Source organism: Ochotona princeps, chromosome 7 (genome assembly GCF_030435755.1).
Source record: "Ochotona princeps isolate mOchPri1 chromosome 7, mOchPri1.hap1, whole genome shotgun sequence".
Classification (NCBI taxonomy): domain Eukaryota; kingdom Metazoa; phylum Chordata; class Mammalia; order Lagomorpha; family Ochotonidae; genus Ochotona; species Ochotona princeps.
Window position 1 is genome coordinate 62,075,010 of NC_080838.1, and position 19,581 is coordinate 62,094,590.

The 19,581-nt window shown below is 41.4% G+C and overlaps 1 protein-coding gene across 2 annotated transcripts in view; it reads left to right on the forward strand.

Moving 5' to 3' along the window:
• The window catches only part of RASGEF1B (RasGEF domain family member 1B), a 559,731-nt gene that overhangs the window by 89,608 nt on the left and 450,542 nt on the right, over positions 1–19,581 (forward strand). For both annotated transcript variants that reach the window (XM_058667162.1, XM_058667163.1), the window contains exon 2: positions 18,627–18,674. In XM_058667162.1, coding sequence (XP_058523145.1) covers positions 18,627–18,674 — 48 coding nt within the window. The remainder of the gene's footprint in view (positions 1–18,626; positions 18,675–19,581) is intronic.

Below are 19,581 nucleotides of genomic sequence, written 5' to 3' on the forward strand. Positions count from 1 at the left end.
AAGGGAAATGTCTTAACAGCCCAGAATGCTAAGACACTTCTTCATTTTTTAAAAAAAAATTATATTTGAAAGAGTTATAGAGAAGGAGAAATATTGGTTCTCTGCACAGATGCCTGCAACTACCAGAGCTGGACTGTTCTCAAGCCAGGATTCAGGAGCTCCTTCAGGTCTCCCACATGGGTGCAGGTACCTAAGGCCTTGGGGCATCCTTGGCTATTTTCCCAAGCCATAAGCAAGGGAGATAGATCAGATGTGGAACAACCAGGATTAGAACTGGCCCCATATGGGACACTGGTGCCATGGTGGAGGATTAGCCTGTTAGGTCACTGTGCTATCCTGGACATTTGTTTATACTTTAGGATTCACTTAAATGCCATTAACACGAATGGCTTTCCTTCAGTTACAGGAAGTTAGCCTTTGTCTCTGGCTCTTGACAACTGTTTTACTTGGTTATTTCACCATCTCTGGCTGGATATTCTCTCATTTTTAGGAAAACTTTTCCAACAATTATTTTAGTTGAAAAAAATCTTCAAAGCAGTCTTTATGGCAGGTAGATTTGGGAATATTTTGCAGTGTCGAGAAAGTATGTGTTTCTAAAAAAGACAAGAAAATTGCCTTTTAGTCTGTGTGTCAAGGTGCCAAACGCTTGGAGAAAAATGATCCATCCTCACTGTGACCAGGCAGATAAATGAATAAATCATGGTCTATTTTAATACTGAGATGCAGTTATTTCCATAGATACCTGATTCATGAGGATTAATTATTCAATCATGTTTTCTGAAGTCTATTTGAATAGTAATGAGATAATAAACTGCTAAATTTCTTACATCTTTCAAATTTTTTTTCAGAAATTACTGAGTGTGGTACCTTAAAGATTAATAGATTAAGCTTTTCACATTGATATTCATTTACTGTAAGATAAGCTTTGAAATGCATTAAGATTTATTAGTTACAATGATATTGGTTTTTATTATGTATGATATTGGTTTTTATTTTTAAAAAATATATACTGAAGGTTTCATCACAGTGGAACCTTATTGTGATGAGGTTTTGATAAAAGCAAAGTGTTCATTATAGGGTGTAGTGAATCCCATGTTATCTGGCGTTTTCTGGAAGTTCCAGAGCACAGTGTGGCTAAGGATAGCTCTAGTGTACAGTGATGTTGATGATTATTCTACCTAATAATATAACATTTGTATAACTTTAAAACTTAAAGTACTTTTATCTACATATGTTGTTTTCTTTGATCTTCAACCCCACAAATAAGTTATTAATGATCAAAGTACAAATAAGAAAACTCAGTGTTGACCATTGAGTATTTATTTCTCTGGGTGGGAAAGGCAGAACCCAAACAGTTTGGATCTCTAGTTGTCTGATGCTGAGGTGGAGAGACAAGGCTGAGCTTGCAGCTTACCTGGGGAGGAAGATCACAACTCCTCGGCCAAGCAATGGCAACCCTTGGAAAGGCAGAGGTAAGGCTGGATTTAGTGAGACTGAAAGGCAGAAACTTGATTGGATAAGGATGAGTCTGATGGCACAGTGAAGGGTTTCAAGAGTGCTGATACTTCTTATGGAAGAGTTGTTGGTTTTCTAGTGAATTCTTGTAATGAATGATCAAGTTGCTTGCTTTAGCAAGAATTTCTTGGAATAATGAAGCAATGATAAGACTGTGGAAGAGGAAAGTCAGGTTAATTTCTGTGTGTGTGTGAGAGAGAGAGAGAGAGAAACAGAGAGAGAGACAGAGAGAGAGAGAGAGAGAGGTAGAGAAAGAGAGGTTGAAAGATTTTGATTGAGGGAGTCTGTTCATAGACATTTCCTTGGCAGCTCTATTCTAACTCAGTGTGTATCCATTTTGTTCTCCACTCCTGGTGCCATTGTATGACTCAAACTGCTGTTTTCAGAACCATACCATCTGGGTTCTCTCCCTTTTGCTGGACTCATCAAAATTTGAAGTGAAGATATTTGTGAAGAGAAAAAGTAATCAAGAAATTGTCCTGCATGATTTTGGTTACGACTTTGGTTCTTGCAGTAGGTCTCAGTTTTTCTCCTCTTGATATTATCCAAGGATTCTTTGTGTCCAAACTCATGAATTGGACCCAGAAGAAGTTCCTGGTTCCGGCTTCAGATTGGCTCAGTTCTGGCCGTTGTGATCATTTGGGAGGTGAATTATCAGATGGAAGATCTTCCTCTCTGTCTCTCCTCCTCTCCATATATCTGACTTTGCAATAAAAAAAGTTAAAACTAACTTTAAAATAAAGTTATAAAAAGCAGTGGATGCATGGAAATACTGCACATAGTGATGTTGACCATTTCAATAAAACACAAAACTTATTATTTAATAATTATTAAATTCTCCAACATTTTAAATACTTAACTTTTATATTTTTCTTTGATATAAAGCAAGCTTTACACTGTTTGCAGGGTTGTTTGTGAGTTACTTGAATTCTATATTTTTCCTTTATTTCCCTACTCAGCCTTAGCTGCTGCAGTTTGAGAGGAAGCACAGAACACATATTTTTTTCTTGTTCTGTGAAAGGAACCTTAGCAGCAGCAGACAGTAATTTTTCCAGGTCCACCAAATACATGTATTATCCAACTAATTAAACAGGAAAATGAGAAAATCAGTATCTATATTTCAAAGGATCTTGTGTTTTAAAGGAGGGTCATTGTGGATTTTTGAGAGTCATTATTTCTTGGCCACTAAAATAAAGTGCATGTGAATACAGCATCAATTATGTCAATGTGGCTGAAGAGTAAAGGAACACAAATGTAAGGAATTAGAAGCCACCATCAACTGAGGGCCAATGAGAAACCAACATGTCTTCATGGCAAATGAGAGTCAATTGGAAAACTGAACTTGTTTTACAAAAATTTTTACCGAGGTGACTCATCATGCATTCTTGTGCTAGTTGTGGTTAATGTTGATCTTGTCTTCATCTCATTGGTTTTATTGGATTGATTGATTCTACAAGCTAATGCCAGAGCCTGGGGATGGGCTGTGTCTTTGCTGCTAGTTGGGATGCTGTCCTTCTGGAAGGTCTTGGCTAACCATTTTGCTTGGTTCAGTTTAACATCATGAGCAACTGTTAAGAAGGGAGGTATGTTTATATGGCCTCATAGTTGAATCTATAGTTGTGGTGATGTCTCGGGGAAAGATCATACAGGGAGAAAAAAAATGAGCTGGTGGTATTGGTAGGGGGGAGGAAGAGACTCACACTGGAGATATCCCCAAAGAGTGGACAGGATAAGAGAAGAGCCATGGGAGCCAAGAGATGGAAGCCGCTGGCAGAGATTTAGGAAAACATGAATGGTTATCAATATCAAGGGTTGAGAAATAGAGAAAATGAAGGATGTGATTTAGCATGGAGGAAGATTTAGCTGCTGTGAGAGTGGGATACAGAGCTGCGAGGGGCAGGGTGTAGCAAGGAGCCACCTTTCAATCTCATTTAAAGCTGACCCTGTACAAGGGAATCTCATTTAAGGCAATTTGAATACTTTGTTATTAGCTCTCAGAAAAGGTTTGTTGTGGAAGGAGATTGAAGTCCTTGGCTTAAATGAAGGCTCTGGATTATTGATGGGTTTAATTTATCCCTGTGATCCATGTCCCCGGTTGACACAGGCTATCAAGAGTTAGTTCCATTCTTTTCATCTTGAAAAAGTAGGGAGACTTTAATCATAAGTGAGTTGCACTAATAGAAATTTTAATAAAATTGGACTGAGCTGGGTCTAGGGGGTTGCGTAAGCAGTCACAAAGGGGGGTGTTCTTCCCAGTGCACTCAGCCTGGACATCATTTTGAGGATTGAAATATGGTGTTTAATCCAAAGAACTCCTAGAGATTCCATAGAGAAGGTTTAATTTAGAGTCTCTGCAAGCACATACCTTGTAGAAACTACAATTTTTGCGCTGGCACTATGGCATATCCACTTAAGCGTCTGCCTGCAACCTTGGCATCTCAGATGGAGGTTGTTTGAGTCCTAGCTTTTGCATTTTCCATTTCAGCTCCATGCTGATGCTCAAGTTCTTGGGTGTCTGCTCCCACGTGAAAGCCTTGGAAGAAGTTCCAGGTTTCAGCCCAGCCCAGCTCTGAGTAAGAGAACCATGTTTTTTTTTTTTTTTTTTTTAAGATTTATTTGTTTTTACTGCAAAGTCAGATATATGAAGAGGAGGAGAGACAGAGAGGAAGATCTTCCATCTGATGATTCACCTCCCAAATGATCACAACGGCCAGAGCTGAACCAATCTGAAGCCAGAACCAGGAACTTCTTCTGGGTCTCCCAAGTGGGCGTCAGGGTCCCACATTCCTGGGCTGTCCTCAACTGCTTTCCCAGACCGCAAGCAGGGAGCTGGATGGGAAGCAGGACTGCCGGGATTAGAACCAGAGCCCATATGGGATTCTGGTGCATTCAAGGTGAGGACTTTAGCTGCTAGGCCACAACGCCAGGGCCGGAGAGCCTTATGATTACCACCTCCCAGACCCCTGAGGTTGTTGAGTGCAGAATCTTTATTTTGCAACAGGGAACCTGAGAGCCACAGGAAGAAGTGACTGTGCAAGGTGCATAACTGCTAGTGTCAGGGAAATCCAATCAGTGATTTAAGATCTTTGCTATACCACTAAGTTGAAAGTGCTGACTTTACTGCAATGCTGTCAATAAAAAGACTGTATGAGGCATTGTGATGTAGTGGGTAACGTCATTGCCTGCCATACCAGCATCCCATATAGGTACCAGTTCAAATCCAGACTGCTCCATTTCAATTCTAGCTCCCTGCTAATGCATCTGGGCAAGTAGTGGAAGCTGGCCCAAGTGCTTAGGCCTCAGCACCCATGTGGAAGTCCTGGAATAAGCTTGCGTAGCTCCTGGTTTCGGACCTGCCCGGCTGCAGTCTTTGTGGCCATTTGGGGAATGAGCCAACAGATAGAATATCTCGCTATCTCTCCCTTTCTGTAACTCTGACTTTCGCATAAATAAATGGTTAAATAAATAAATATTTTTAAAAGGCAATATGAATAAAACCCTATCAATTTTCCTAATGCCTTTCTCAGTCCTTCTTATTGTTATTATTTGCTCCAAACGTCGTTTAGAAAATACATCTCATGCTCCCATTCCTTCTATGTAAAAATCTCCAAGGGTGTCCATTGTACAAGGGAGAAAGTCTGAGCTCCTTTGTGTATAATTCTTTTCCCTGCCATCTCGGGCTGCATGCTCCCACCCACTGAGCCTCAACTCTCCCTCCTGGAGAGTCTGTGCAGACCCAGACTAATTTCCTCTCATACATTTTCATGTTTTCTTCCCCAAATCCCCGAAATCTCATACCTAACAACCCGTATTTCTTGTCTGAAACTTGGCCTGGGTCCCACCACTTCCCGAGAAGCCTGCCTGAACCCTCTTGCTTTGTGCCGTCATCCTCTGTGTTGCTTGCGCTTGTGGCCACACCTGCCACTTTAATGGACAGTTATTTTTTTATTAGCTTGACTGCTGGACTAGGAGATCTTTGAATGCAGAGAAAGTATTTTATTTCTGTTTTATATGTGGAGTGCACAACACCTGGAATGTATAGGTGCTCACTAAATGTTATGGAATCTCAATTGTTGTGAGCCTCCAGCAGAAAATATCAGTAAGATTGTGCACCATGAACCTTCACCAGTGGTCTGCTTTGTCTGCATCTGCTGCCTCTTCTCTGTAACCTCATGAAGAAGTGAATCGATTTATTATTCCCCAGGACCATTCTGTGTATTTATTCTCTTTATTTTCCTTTGTGACATGGCCCTGCAAGCCCAGCCTCCTTGCTTATTTAGCAGTTATGCTAGGCTGCTGAGATGATGGGTGCCTGAAATCATGCTGGGTGCTTATCTTTTCCTGCCTGACTAGAATTCCATTGTTAAAAAACCTCCTCAATCCCACTCACATCTCTGTCTCCTTCTAACCAGTAGTCTCAGCCCTCTTTATCATTTCAGTACATTCCGTAGGTCCTGTGCATTTGGTGCTTAACATATGCTACTTCTAATCATTGGTTTCTTCCTTCTGGGCATATTACACATCTAGCCAACTAAGTTATATGTCTCTTGAGGGCAGGAACTGCATCTTCGGCTTCTAATCTTATGAAAACCTGTAATAAATGTTGGCCAATGATGCCAAGATCTTAGGTTCTTGGAATTCACTGCTGGATTCAGCTGGGTGTGTTTCAGCAATGCTGTGCATGGGGGCAGGTCAGGTGTTCCTGGTTAGGGATTCTGGAGCTGGAAGGTAACTCTTGGGAGCATGATTGTCAAAGTTCATTACAGCTAAATATCTCCTGAATGGGAACATTAGGTCAAATAAAGATTTCCCCAAATTGCAGTGATTGATAGACTTAATACACTAGCAGTTAAAATTGAGCTGGGATGCAGAGTAGCTTATCTAAGGGATATATTAGAATTTTCAAAGCTTGTAAAAGCATGTTGTGAGGGGCTATCCCTACTTGACCTTAAAGTGCAAAATGCTGTGATGGTGAAAATATTTTATTACTCATATACAAATTAAATAACATAGCATTGTTCTACCGTTTTATCTATTTGTGTTTCATATTATGCCATAGAGTATATGCAAAAAAAAATAAAAAGGAGGGACCTGTAAACATTCTCATCTTGCTTTCTATCTTCTTTTGAGCTCCTGGTGGAGAAAATCTTAATACACTCTTCTTTTTCACCTTCTTTCCAAGGGCTTTTGGGGAAGAAAATGGACTGCCCTGAAAGAAAAGGCATTGTTTCTTTAAAATCAGTGACCCCTTCACCTCAAAATTCAAGTATGTGAATTCAGAGATGTCATGAAACAGTGAGAAAGGGCAGGTTCATCCTATAAATATTGTTGTGACGGCTACTTAGCAAATTGGGTGAAAATCAGTGTAAGCAATCTGGTGAAAGAAATGTCAGGTAGATTAAATATTTGAGTATAGAAATCAAGCCACCGTGTAGCCTGAAGAAGATAGCCTAATGACTTATCTGACGCTGGTGGGAATGTACTCCATGTGCTTGAGGGTGCAGGAGGGCCTGCTGAGGACCCCTTGGCACAGTTATTTAGAGTGGTCCCACTGGTGCTGTCCAACACTGTATCCCTAAGAGCTGCTGGTCCATTGAGTGTTCCATAACTGCTTGTGAACATAGACATGCATGAAAACATCTGATCATTGATGAGAGTCTATGGATGGGTGGGGCTGCCTTGAATCCAAGAAAGAGGAGATAAAATGGGTTGGTGGGATCATTAGGCACCAGTTCTGACACCTCGGGCGCTGTGCTGGTCCTCATGTTTTGTTGAAAGAAGGAGGGGCTGAGATTTCGGAACCGGAAGAGGAAAGTATTAAGGCCTTTCAAGGATGTAGGAGAGGGAACATGCGTGGTAGGAATGCATTTCTAAATGATCTTTCGGCAACCTTGCTGTTCTTCCTCTTTTTGTGGTGGTAAGACAGTTGCCTTTTCTGCTTTATATTCTTTCCTCTAGCTAATCACAGCCAACAGAGTCACAAACTGGAGACCAAGCCTGCACCATTCAAATTTTGCTAGCTTCCTGACAGTGCCGGCTCAGGATCAGTGGTCTCATGGCTGTTTTTGTGGCTTCCTGAGGGGCCAGGCTGTGTCCATCTGATCCACCGTTGTGTGCAACTTGCACTCAGCCAGTACCTATTGTAGTGTATTTTGGAACAGGAGAGAAGACCTCTAAGATATAACCCTTGATATGGAGTTTATCATATAGGAATATCTGACCTTTATTTACATTTCCTTTGTGGCATTCAGTTTTCAGAGAATGCTCATTGTTAGATTTTCACCCATTAATTAGCTGCAGAGACATTTGGACCCAGAATACATGATAGCCATTTGTCTTGGCCTTGTTCGTGCACTGAGTTCATCATTGTTTTATTTTGAGCACAGTTCTTCTTTCCCTCTGTGTTGGAGATTATTAATAGTAATAAGATCTTCCCAGCTTCAGTCAGCCGCATGCCTGAGAGGGATGTTCAAAAGAGATAGCAAAGATTCATTTCCCTTGTAATTTGTATGCCAGGAGCACTGCTCCTTAGAAATCCTGCTCTTTGTAGTTGACATAGTTCGTGATAGGCCTGTCAGGAGCGAACCAAGGCGGTAGGGCAGGCAAGAAGAAACGTGAGTCTAAAACTCAAGCTTCCCTTCCCCAGCCAAGGGCTAAACAGATGCTCCAGGGGTGGGCTGGGCAGAGCCAGCTTGTGGCAGTGGGAAGGAAGAGCAGGCAGATAGGTAGGTCAACTTACCCAAGTAGTCCTGGAGGAGGTGTGACTGTAGAGTGCTAGCAGCAAGGTGTGTGCGACAGGATTGTCATGGCTGAGAAGCATAGCTTTGGGAAGCAGCCCAAGTGTCCATTCACAGATGAATGGATAGACAGAAGGTGGTATGCATATGTGATGGAGTATCATTTAGTCTGGAAAGGGAAGGGCATTTGAAAGGCTACCGGGCTCATGATATGCCGTGGTCCCAGGAAGGATGTCCTAACACAGGTTCCACCCTTGGTGAACTCAGAGAATGTTATGGTAAATGAAATCAGTCAGCCACTACGCTATAAATCCATTGACATGAGGGTCCCAGAGGAGTCAAGTTCATAGAGAGAAACGGTAGTTACTGGGGCCCGGGGAAAAAGGAAAGGGCAAATGGTTTAGTGGGTGTAGAGATTTGGTTTTATAAGATGGAGAAGTCTGAAGAACGGTGTACAACTATGGGTCTATCCCTGACAACACTCAACTGCATGCTTCATAAAATAGTTAAGAGGAGGCAGTTGTGGGGCCCGGCCGAGTGCCTGCATGGGCACCACCTTCCAGGGAGGCCGGAGGAGACTGGCGCTGAGTCATATACTTCCAGGCTCCATTTGGTGATCAGCATGGTCCATGGAAATCTACATGAACTTGTCTGCCAAAAACACACAAACAAACAAACAAATAAAAACATGAGGAAATTCCAGGAGATTAGCAAGGGGAAACAGAAAGAGGACAGCTTGACAACTTCTCAAAGCAGAGGGACTCCGAGAGCATGCAACAGGAGCAGAAAGCAGATAAAGAGAAGGCTTTGCAGAGAAAAGTGAAGCATGTGCATTTGGAAAATCTGGGTGCTCCTGACAGCTGGGTGTAGCATCAACTCTCCCAAGAGAAAGATTTTATAGGATGAATGAACCATCATTATGTACATTATAACTTGTTATAAGCTGTCTATTTTAACTTTGTCACCCTGGCTTACTGTGATGTTTCTGAACCATTCATCAAATAATAAAACATTGTCGTGCAAAAATAAAATAGTCAAGTGAGTAACCTTAATGTGTTGTATGTTGCATCACAATTAGACACATTTAAAACACATAACTGACCACTGCCTTGATGTGTTTCTCTGGCCCAAGTAAACTCTCTGAGCTTCGGATGTAGGAGTGACAATACTAGGACCTCTGTGATGGGATTGTTGAAGGAGATCATGTGTCTAATCCCGTGTCATCTAGGAGAACACAACACTGCTGGTGTCAGGAGATGTCACTTCTCAAGTGCACACACAGATTGGCAGTTTATCTTAGAATGTCTGTGAACATATTCAGGGGTGGACATTGGCTCTTGGAAAGCAGACTCAGAATGAGGGACTTGAAGTCAGTCCTTAGTAGGATCTACTAACAGCAAGGTCTGGCCTCATGCCAGAGCCAACACTGAGCACTCCTACTAGGTGTTAGGTGCTGCTCAGTGGGGTATAAAATCAACAGATCCTGTTCCTGGCTGCTCTCAGCATAGTCATTGTGGAATATTAAGTGGCTAAATTGAAAATTCAGTTGTAAGAATTGGGATATGTAAGAGCTATTTAGGGTTAAGCATATTGCAGAAGTCCAGGCAGTTATTAGAGTTATAGCATAAGAGGAAAGTTAGAGTAGTGATTAGAGTGGCTGTATCTACAAACACTTTGGGAGGTGGTAGTGACAGACTGACCTCAAAACAACATTTAATGTATTGCTTTCCATAATGAGGATCCTGTAGGCTTCAGGTAGGGCTGGATCTAGGTGTTCCAGTATTGTTGGAAATCCATCCCCCAGAAACTCTTGACTCCTCTTTCCTCTATATTGGCATCATTGCCAGGCAACTCTTCATGACAGTACTAACATGGTCATTAATGTATCTATTCCATCTTATGGATACCCCGTCCTTCCTCTCTTTGTCTTTTCTTCCCTTCTCTCCCTGAACTAGCAGAGGTCAGAAGCCAAAGAGCCTAATGGAAGTGGTTGATTGTGACCTGGCACAGGAAGGTGAAACCCGTGGGTATGAAGGAGGGCTTCCTGTAGGGGGGGTGATCAGGTGCAAAGTATCAGAGTGGAGTAAGCAGAGCATCTGTGTATAAGGGCTACCTAGTGTATGATGGCAGAGCCTAAGAGGAAGGAGGACAGACCAGTGTGGAGTGTTGGAGGCCAAGGAGGATTAAACTGTTCACCAAGGAGAGTGCCTTGTCCTGGAGTGTTGGAGCCCAGACTGGTGACGAGGGCCCGTGGGAGGAGGAGACTCAGTATGGAGTATTGGAGCTTAGAAAGGCAGAGGTCTCTCTGGGTGAGGCTGTGGAGCTGGGGGAACAGGAGCTGAACCCATGAAGGGTGTGGAGCACTTTCTTCACAGGGAGGGCTCCCTGGTGATGGGGGCTGGGGATCTGTGGTAGATAGGTGACATGAGCAACCGTGTGAATGACAGTGGGACCTGAGTTTCTTGCTGTTAGAGAAGCATGTCACAAACATGGAAAGGGAGAAAGCAAAAACCAGCCTGGTGGTGTTCAGTTGAAATCGGAAGTATTGATGTGAACTCTTAACTTTCTAGATACGCAGATAGGTGGCTAGGCAAGGTGGGGAGTTGGATGAATGGGTGGATATGGAAAAAAAGACACGTATAAGGAAAAGTGTGTGAACATGGTAGTGTCTGGTTTTAATGTACAAGTTTCTAGAAGGAGCTCCCATAGGGGTGTGCTAGTTCAAGTCGTCCTGGATGCCTCCTTTCCTGGTGCAGCTCCCTAATAATGCACCTGCGAGGGCAGTGGAAGATAACCTAAGTACTTGGCGCCCTGACACCTATGTAGGAGACACCCCCCCATGGAGTTCCAGGCTGCCAGCTTTAGCTCAGTCCCAGCCATCATGAACAGAAGATATCCTTCTCTCTCCCCTCTCCCCTCTCCTCTCATTCTGCCTTTAAATTAATTAATTAATTAATTAAAAAAGCAATGTGGAGCAGTTTGAATGGCTCCTGCTAACTGCATCTGGGCTAGTCTGAGCTTCAAAATAAGTTAACAGTAGCTTATAAATCATTGAATAAAAAGGAAACATTGTGTTCAAATTGACACCCATAGAGAACTAGTGAAGCACTATGAGGAAGGGGTATATAGGCACACCCCTCCCTCCCCCAAATGCTTACTAGTTCCTAAGGGCCAGGGAAGCTGACCTCTGTAGGCTACAGCCAAAGGGCAGTGATGGTGGGTGATGGGTGTGTGAGAGGACCAAGGGACTTGCCCTGGCAGCTGAGCTGCATTCTGGCAGCCGCTCAACTCCAGAAGTGCCTTATTCTACAGCTGCAGCTTTCTCCCTGTCCTGAAGCCTCTCTCTGTGCCCCTGGGGGCAGGAATGCTAATCACTGGCTGCCTACAGTAGCCTAAGGTGCCTCCCTATCCCCATGAACGATTTTCCTTGACCCTGTCTGCAGCATTACAAAACCTCATCTCATTAAACTCTCCCCAGGGTGTCCTGCATTTCTTGTCTGCAAGAAGGGGATGATGCAGGGCAACCAATAACAGCCACAGCTGCTTTCCAGCTTAGCATTCTTGAGTCCTCTCTGCCACAGACAGGATCAAGCACACACAGAGCTGGCCCCAGCGGTGACCCTGGCTGTGGGAAGAGAATGCAGCTGGACAGTCAATCTAGAAGAGTCTGGTTGCAGCTAGCTTGGAGTGATCGGAGAGGAAATTTATTCTGTCGTTTATAAACCAATACTTTGACACAAAAAAGGTTTTTGTTTGTTTGTTTGTTTGTTTGTTTTGTTTTTTATTCCTGTTAGAATTCAAGGACCAGGCAAGAAGCTGGTGACCCTATGTTGTAAAAGAATTACAGTTTAGGGCCCGGCAGCGTGGCCTAGTGGCTAACATCCTCGCCTTGAATGCCCCTGGGATCCCATATGGGCCCCAGTTCTAATCCCGGCAGCTCCACTTCCCATCCAGCTCCCTGCTTGTGGCCTGGGAAAGCAGTCGAGGACGGCCCAAGGCTTTGGGACCCTGCACCCATGTAGGAGACCAGAGGTTCCTGGTTCCTGGCTTCAGATCGGTGCGCACCGGCCCGTTGCGGCTCACTTGGGGAATGAAACATCGGATGGAAGATCTTTCTCTCTGTCTCTCCTCTGTATATCCGGCTTTCCAATAATAATAATAAAAATCTTTAAAAGAAAAAAGAGTTACAGTTTAGAACATCACAGGCCTTTTGCATGAAACCATCCTCATGATCTCTGTCAAAGAAGATGGAATTCAAAGACAACTCCTGAGCCCAGGGAGTAGCTTCTTTTGATTCTGTGCAGTCTTGACTGCCCTGATAGCATCCCATGCACTGTGAAGTGGGAGCACTGCGGCTTTGGAACTTTCTGTGTATTCTTGGGTTGCTCTAGAAAGGAGGCAACAGAAGGACATGAAGTGGGAGCCTTTGCTGAATTCACATCAGCTCAGAGATGACCTTTTTTTCAGTCTCTGGTCATGGAGTGACACTTCGAACCTAACTGCTACTTTCATGAGTTATTGGGTTGTTAATCATCCTGTTTGCAAGGTGATCTCATTAATGCTATCCTGCAGCTTTCAATGAAGGAAACTTAGACCTGGGCTCATATTTAAGAGTATTCTCCCATTGGCTTCATCTTGGGGCGGTTAAACTGAGTTCTTTATTCTTGACAGAGCAAATGGAAACATCTCCCAATTCTGCTTAAAAAAACCTCAGAGAAATCATAAACCAGGACCTGCTTTCCAAGGCAGGCAGGATTGTTAATGGGGAAATGTTGTTTGGCAGAAGTCACTTCTGTCCCCTTTTGGTTTCCCTTAAAGTCCTACATGCTATGTGGTCCATCCCAACTGCAGCCTCAGATGTCAACCTGCTCATTTTCATAAACAGGTGTGTGGATGTGGTCATATTCATGATGTGTAGTTTTGACCTTTGGAGTAATTTTAGGGAACATACTGCTTTAGTGAACACTTTCATTTTAGAGGTAAAGGTAGAATTTCTGGTCAGCTTGTTGTGATTTGGTCATAGATGGAAATCAGAGTTTTCTCTATGGAGCTTTCTTCTGCTTTGCTGTGTGTGTGTGTGTGTGTGTGTGTGTGTGAGAGAGAGAGAGAGAGAGAGAGAGAGAGAGAGAGAGAGAGAGAGAAAGAGAGAGAGTGAGTGTTAACCTTATTGTAGGCTGAATTCACACTTAAAATGCTATGTAAGCTTGAGCCCATATTTCAGAATAAGGCATTCCTGGTTTGTGAACATTTGCACAGTGTAGCACCAGGTGTATAACACCCCATCCCCTGCTAATCTGCCTTGGGTAATGCTTCTCATAGAAACAGCATCATATTTAAGACCCTGCACTTTGAATCAGGTGGACTGGCTCAAGTCTTGGTTCTACTACAAATGATGATGCTTTGTGTGCCTTAGCCTTCCCATTTATAAACTGCACATAATAATACAATTACACTTGCCTCTTAGCCAGGTGGTAAGGTTCATGTAAAACAGCATATGGAAGTTAGATGGCATATCGAAATTACATTGTGACTGATCAAAAAATACTGAGTTATTAATGTCTGCTATTGTAATTCTGGAATTTCTATCATAACCTTCATTCTCTTTGAATTATATATATTTTGATTCACATTATTATTCAAGATCCGTAGTAAAAGTAAAACAGTTTTTTGGTTTGTTTTTTTTCTTTTTCTTTTCTTTTCTTTTTTTTTTTTTGCATTGTTTGATTTTACTGTAGTGACAGTTTGCTGCTTTACTTTTTTATTTGCAATTGAATAGCATTTCAGTTATATTAGAGATTAAGTAGGTTTTGGTAGTATAATCCATAAAATTATCTCTATGGGAAAAAAATAGACTATAGTTGGACCTGGCATTGATGGAGCAGTGGCTAAATCCTCATCTTGAAAGTACCGGATCCCATATAGATGCTGATTAATGTCCTGGCTGTCTCACTTCCCATTTCTCTGCTTGTGGCCTGGGAAAGCAGTAAAGGCTCAAAGCCTGGGGACCCTCTGCCCATGTTGGAGACCTGGAAGAAGCTCCTGGCTCCTGGCTTCGGATTGGCTTAGCTGTGGCCGTTATGATCGTTTGGGGACTGAACCAGCAGATGAAAGATCTTTCTGTCTGTTCTCCTTTGTAGAAATCTGATCGATCTGCCTTTCTAATAAAAATAAATAAGCATTTGTTTTAAAAAAAGAAAATAGACTGTAATTTTTAATATCTAACTATGAAAGAATTTTTTTAAAGGCCACCAGCTTGTGACTAGATTACTGACTGTATAGCATTATGTGTTGGGTACAGGTGATCTTTGAGGAAACTCAACCTGCACTCTGTCTAGATAAGACATTTTCTGAGTGCCCAAAAACTTACTTTATATCAAGTAAAAATGGCATTTCTTTAGAACCTGGTTGGCTTTTAATCCCCTCTTTATTTAAAAGAAAAAAAAGGCGTGTCCTAAAGTCATGCATGCTCTCATGCCCGTGTTTCAACAAGGCTATATTCATGGATATTTATGACATTTGCTCTGGTATAGAAACCAAGATGGCTAAGGTCCTCGCCTTGATCCCATATGGCCGCTGGTTCTTATCCCGGCAGCTCCACTTCCTCGCTATCTCTCCTCCTCTCAGTATATCTGACTTTGTAATGAAAATAAAATAAATCTTAAAAAAAATAAGATAAATTTTTAGAAACAGAAATAAACACAAAATTTGGGTGCTTACATTTCTAAATTGATGAGGCTCAAGAATTGTTGCAGATCTGCTTTTAGACTAGTTTGAACAATTTGCCAGTATAGTGTGCGTGTCAGTTCTCTTGGCCTTCCCACATTGTTGAATCAGGTTGAGAATTTTAACAGAGGCATTGACAAGGGAAAGGAAAGGAAGTGCATTTCTTCAGATGCTTCAAAGAGAAAGAAACTAGGGAATTTGCACCAGCGTCCTCTGTCTTTCTCATTCCTTGGCAGGTGGTGGTTCTCCAATTCTAATTTGTAGCTCATGCATCTATTTCAGTTTCCTGGGGTGCTTTTAAAAATACACATTCCTGGTGATCGTCCTCAGACTCCAGATTTGGCGTCTGGGGGAAGTCCTGTAATTAGGGGGAAAGTCCATGGTTGGCAACATCTTTATGAACTTGAGAGTTTAAGAGGCACGGATTCAACCATTCTTTCTCAGGGTATGGCATGATCATGGCCTCTTTCGACCCAGGACTTGGTTTTGCGAGGATCTTCATTTTCTGTATACTTGACTTCCTTGATGCTGGCTGATCTGCTGGAATCTGTCAATCTGTCTGTTAGTTTGCTAGGGCTGCCATCATAAAATAAAATGCCACTGATGGGTGGCTTCTACCATGGAGATTGTTTTCGTACCATTATGGGAGCTGCAAGTTTGAGAAAAAGCTGTCAGCTGAGTTAATTTCATACAGAGACCTTTCTCCATGGCTTGTATTTTCTCTCTCTATGGTCTCTCCTCACTCATGTGTGCAATCCGAGTCTTAATCTCTTGCCAGAATACCAGTCTTGTTGAATTAGAGCTGCCCATGTGACTTCATTTTGTCATAATGTCACTGGTTCTGAATATAGTCACATTTTAAGAAACTATTAGTTTTATGAATTTGGGTGGGAACCAATTTTGCTGCTAACAATCGAATTGGATTTTAAGATGCTATTTCTATAAGTGAAAGATGAACGCTATTGATTTCTTATTAGACTGCCTTCTCCATCCTAGTTTCTAGCCATCTGCAGGAAGTCTTTTCATGATTTCTATCACTCCTTGAAGACAGCAAGAAGGAGATAGAGAAAATGACTACAGGCTTTTCATTGGCTGTGTTACTTCAAGATCTATTTCTTCAAAGAAAGGAAAGTCTATTTGCGATTGGCCTAACTGCTTTAAATAAGTAAAGGACTTGTCTTCAAGAGGAGTTGAGAAATTGTTTCACATCATTAACATTAAGGACATAGCTATAGCCTTTTCTACTGAGGGACATTTGCACTGCATGTGTAAGAACAATGATGGCTAAACTCGTTTGTGTTTTAGCATGACTTCAGGTGATGTCTCCAAACTGTACTACTGATCATTGTAGTTTCACTACTGCACATTTTCATTGTAGGAAAAGATGGGCCTGTTTCATTCAGGAATGCTTTGATGAAATAGCAAACATGATTAAGTTTGCTAGATCTCAATGCTTGAGTACATTTTTTTATTAGTATTCTTCGTGATTAAATGGAAAACATGCAAAAGAACTTTCATTGCATTCATTCACCAATATCCCTTTTAGGGGAAAAATACCTGTGATATTAGATTGTGAGCTGAAGTATCCTATTGTTTTGGAAAAAGATCGATTACTAATTTTTTCCCTTCTCATTTTATTAGAGCAAGAGAGAGGGTAGTTAATCCTCTATGTGGTAGTTCATTTTTTAAATGCCCACAATGGCCAGAGTTCTGCCAGGCCAAATCTAGAATCCTAAAACTTGATCTGGGTCTCCTATGTGGAAGACCAAATACCCAACCCATGAAGAACTACACACACATAAAAGACCAAGAGATAAGTTGTGGTTTGCAAATTCAGATAGCTGGCAGATATATTTGTAAAAATGAATGCAGTGGGTCTGTCACTTCAAGAATAGCAATGGACAATATTTTTTATCCATAATAAAATCTAAGCACTCAAGAGAAAGTTAGAATGTTGTAAAACTTGTACCTGCTACTGTCAATTTAATAGCTTGGCAAAAGTTGAAGATATTTCAGGTAAGGTTAGTAGTTACTAAATGTGAATTTTTGGATGCCATGTAGTGAGTGAGGACACATATGGGAAATTTTGCAAAGCTTACTGAACTACTGTTTCCTATATGTAGGATGCAATAAAAGATCTGTTTGAACAGTGACCAGAAGGAATTGGCAGCATGGCATAGTAGGTTAAGCCTTCACTTAGGTTACTAGGATCCTATTTGGGTATTGGTTCAAGTTGCAGCTGCTCCAATTCCAACCCACCTCCTTCTAATGTGCCTGAGAAAGCAGATTACCCAAGTCCTTGACAGGTCCGTGACACCCATGTTGGAAGCCCAGAACCAGCTTTAGGCTCAGGACTGTTGCAGCCAGCTTAGATTGCTGTGGCCTTTTGGGGAAGTCAGCCAGTGGATGGAAGATCTGTTTCTCCTCTATAAATATGTCTTCCAAATAAAAAATTAATCATTGAGAGGGAGAGCAAGAAAGACAGTTTTTTTCCTGTAACAGAATATAAAATGTTCATGGTACAATTCTAGACTTCATATTGAAACCAACCTTTAAGAAATCAACACTTGCCAAGTTTTGCTGTATTAGAAGAATATCCCAGCTACCAAAAAGAATGATTTCAAATACGCTTTCTCTTACCAATTATGTGTCTAAATGAAGCTGGATTTTTTTCGTTTACTACAAACAAAAACCTTTCAAAATAAATTTAATGCAACAGCAGACAGGAGAGTTGCATTATCATCTGTTTAAATCAAACATTTAAAAGATTTACAAAACTGTAGATGCCAACTTCTCACTCATTTTGTGTATACATAAAATATATACATAGATATGTGTATATACAAAATAATTCATTAACATGTTGTATTCTTGCTATTGCAGAGTGAATTGACAAATGTACATTTTAAGGTTTTTTTTGTTCTAATGTCTAATAAAGTGAATTTCAATAAATAAAGCCTATATAAACAAAAACTCTGGTAGCTATGAATTTTTGAGTAGAAAAGAATCTTGAGACAATAAAGGTTGAGGGATACTGATATAGGAAGACATTTTTCTAGCTATGCTGATTAGTGTAGGTGCTCATGAATAAACTGGACGAACACAAGTCCAACTTAAAAACTCATGATTGTGGCTCTATTGTTCCCATCCAGTGGAAGTTCATTTAAAGAAGCAGAGGTTAAAATTGTTCTTCGGTGATGCACTTGGTAATCCAGGCACTCTTTTCTGCATTCTGCCTCTGTTTTCTTTCTGTCCACTTCTCTGCTCGCTTCCTTGCTTCCTGTATTCATTTGCTTTGCTCTTGCTTCTTCTCACTGGAAGTGCTCCCTTCATGCGCTGTGGTTTTATGTGGCTGCCAGTGTCTGCGAGGAAAGGTGCTGAATCTGTAACTACCAAGGAGGTGCTAGCGGAGCACAGCTCTGCCTTTGCTTTCTCAGCTCTGGGGCTTAAGAACAACTTACATTCAGTGTGTGACTCTCACAACTGGATTCAGTGGTCTGTTTCTACTCAGACGTCTGGAGGTAGGGAAGGGGAGTTATGAGAAAGGATTTTAACTTAAATTGGACATTTTCACTACTAGGAATGACTTCAAGAGAAAATTTTCCTTGTATGCCACATGCCTCACAGATTTCTTTTTCTTTTTTCCTCTAGTCCCAAAGTCACTCCCAGGTTGGCCTGAAATCAAGCACCAAGCAAAAGGTATGCATTTTTTTGTTTGTTTTGTATTACTGCTTTAAAGAGTGGTTATTTTTGGTAGATTTCCTCCTCACTGATCCCCTCCAGTGAAGAGGATGACTTGGTCTTTAGAAGACTGGGATACAACCAGATAAAGGAAGCATTTTTGTTTTTCATTTCTCATTTACTTTATCTCCAAAGGAATAAAACTGAACTGGAGAGAGATTCTTGACATGAAATAGAATTTGAGAGATTCGTGCAATCCAGGGTCAGGGCCTGAGACTTCCCTCATGGCTTACATCTTACTGAGAGTGAGGGCACATGATTCTCTCCTAGATTCATCTCTTTTGTTTTCTCAGCCCTTCAGAATAAAAGAATTTGTTCATATCATAGCTCATATTTTTAACCAAACTCTATTCTTCGCTCAGCATCTACTGGAGAATATGACCCTCACCTGTGAACTGTGATGAATTGGTTAAAACATGAGATCACTGTGTCAGAAAGAATTGATTTCAGTCCTCTGACTGTCACTTTACTAAATGACCTTGGATGTGTTTGTACCAAGATCATATCCACTGGTTTAGTATACCTCAGGGTGAAGTGAGATAATACACAGGAAAGCACTCAGATCTTCATGGTTAGCATGAAATTGGCACTCTTGGGTTTTTTTTTTTTTAACAATTCTACAACATTTTGTTGGTAGTTGAGAACTTTGAAATTGGAGTATTTAATCTTCCAATGCATAACTGCATGCATAGACACAGATTTAAACTGTGCTTTCTTTCAGACTGTAGGCTAATGATGTGAATGGGTTAGAGTTCTGAGGAGTTCACATTCAGTTTGGGGGAGATTCATGTTCAAGTATTCTGCTAATGTAGAAGTTTGACTAGTTGGAGTGGCTGTCTGATCTTTCAAGCTAATGCGCATGTTA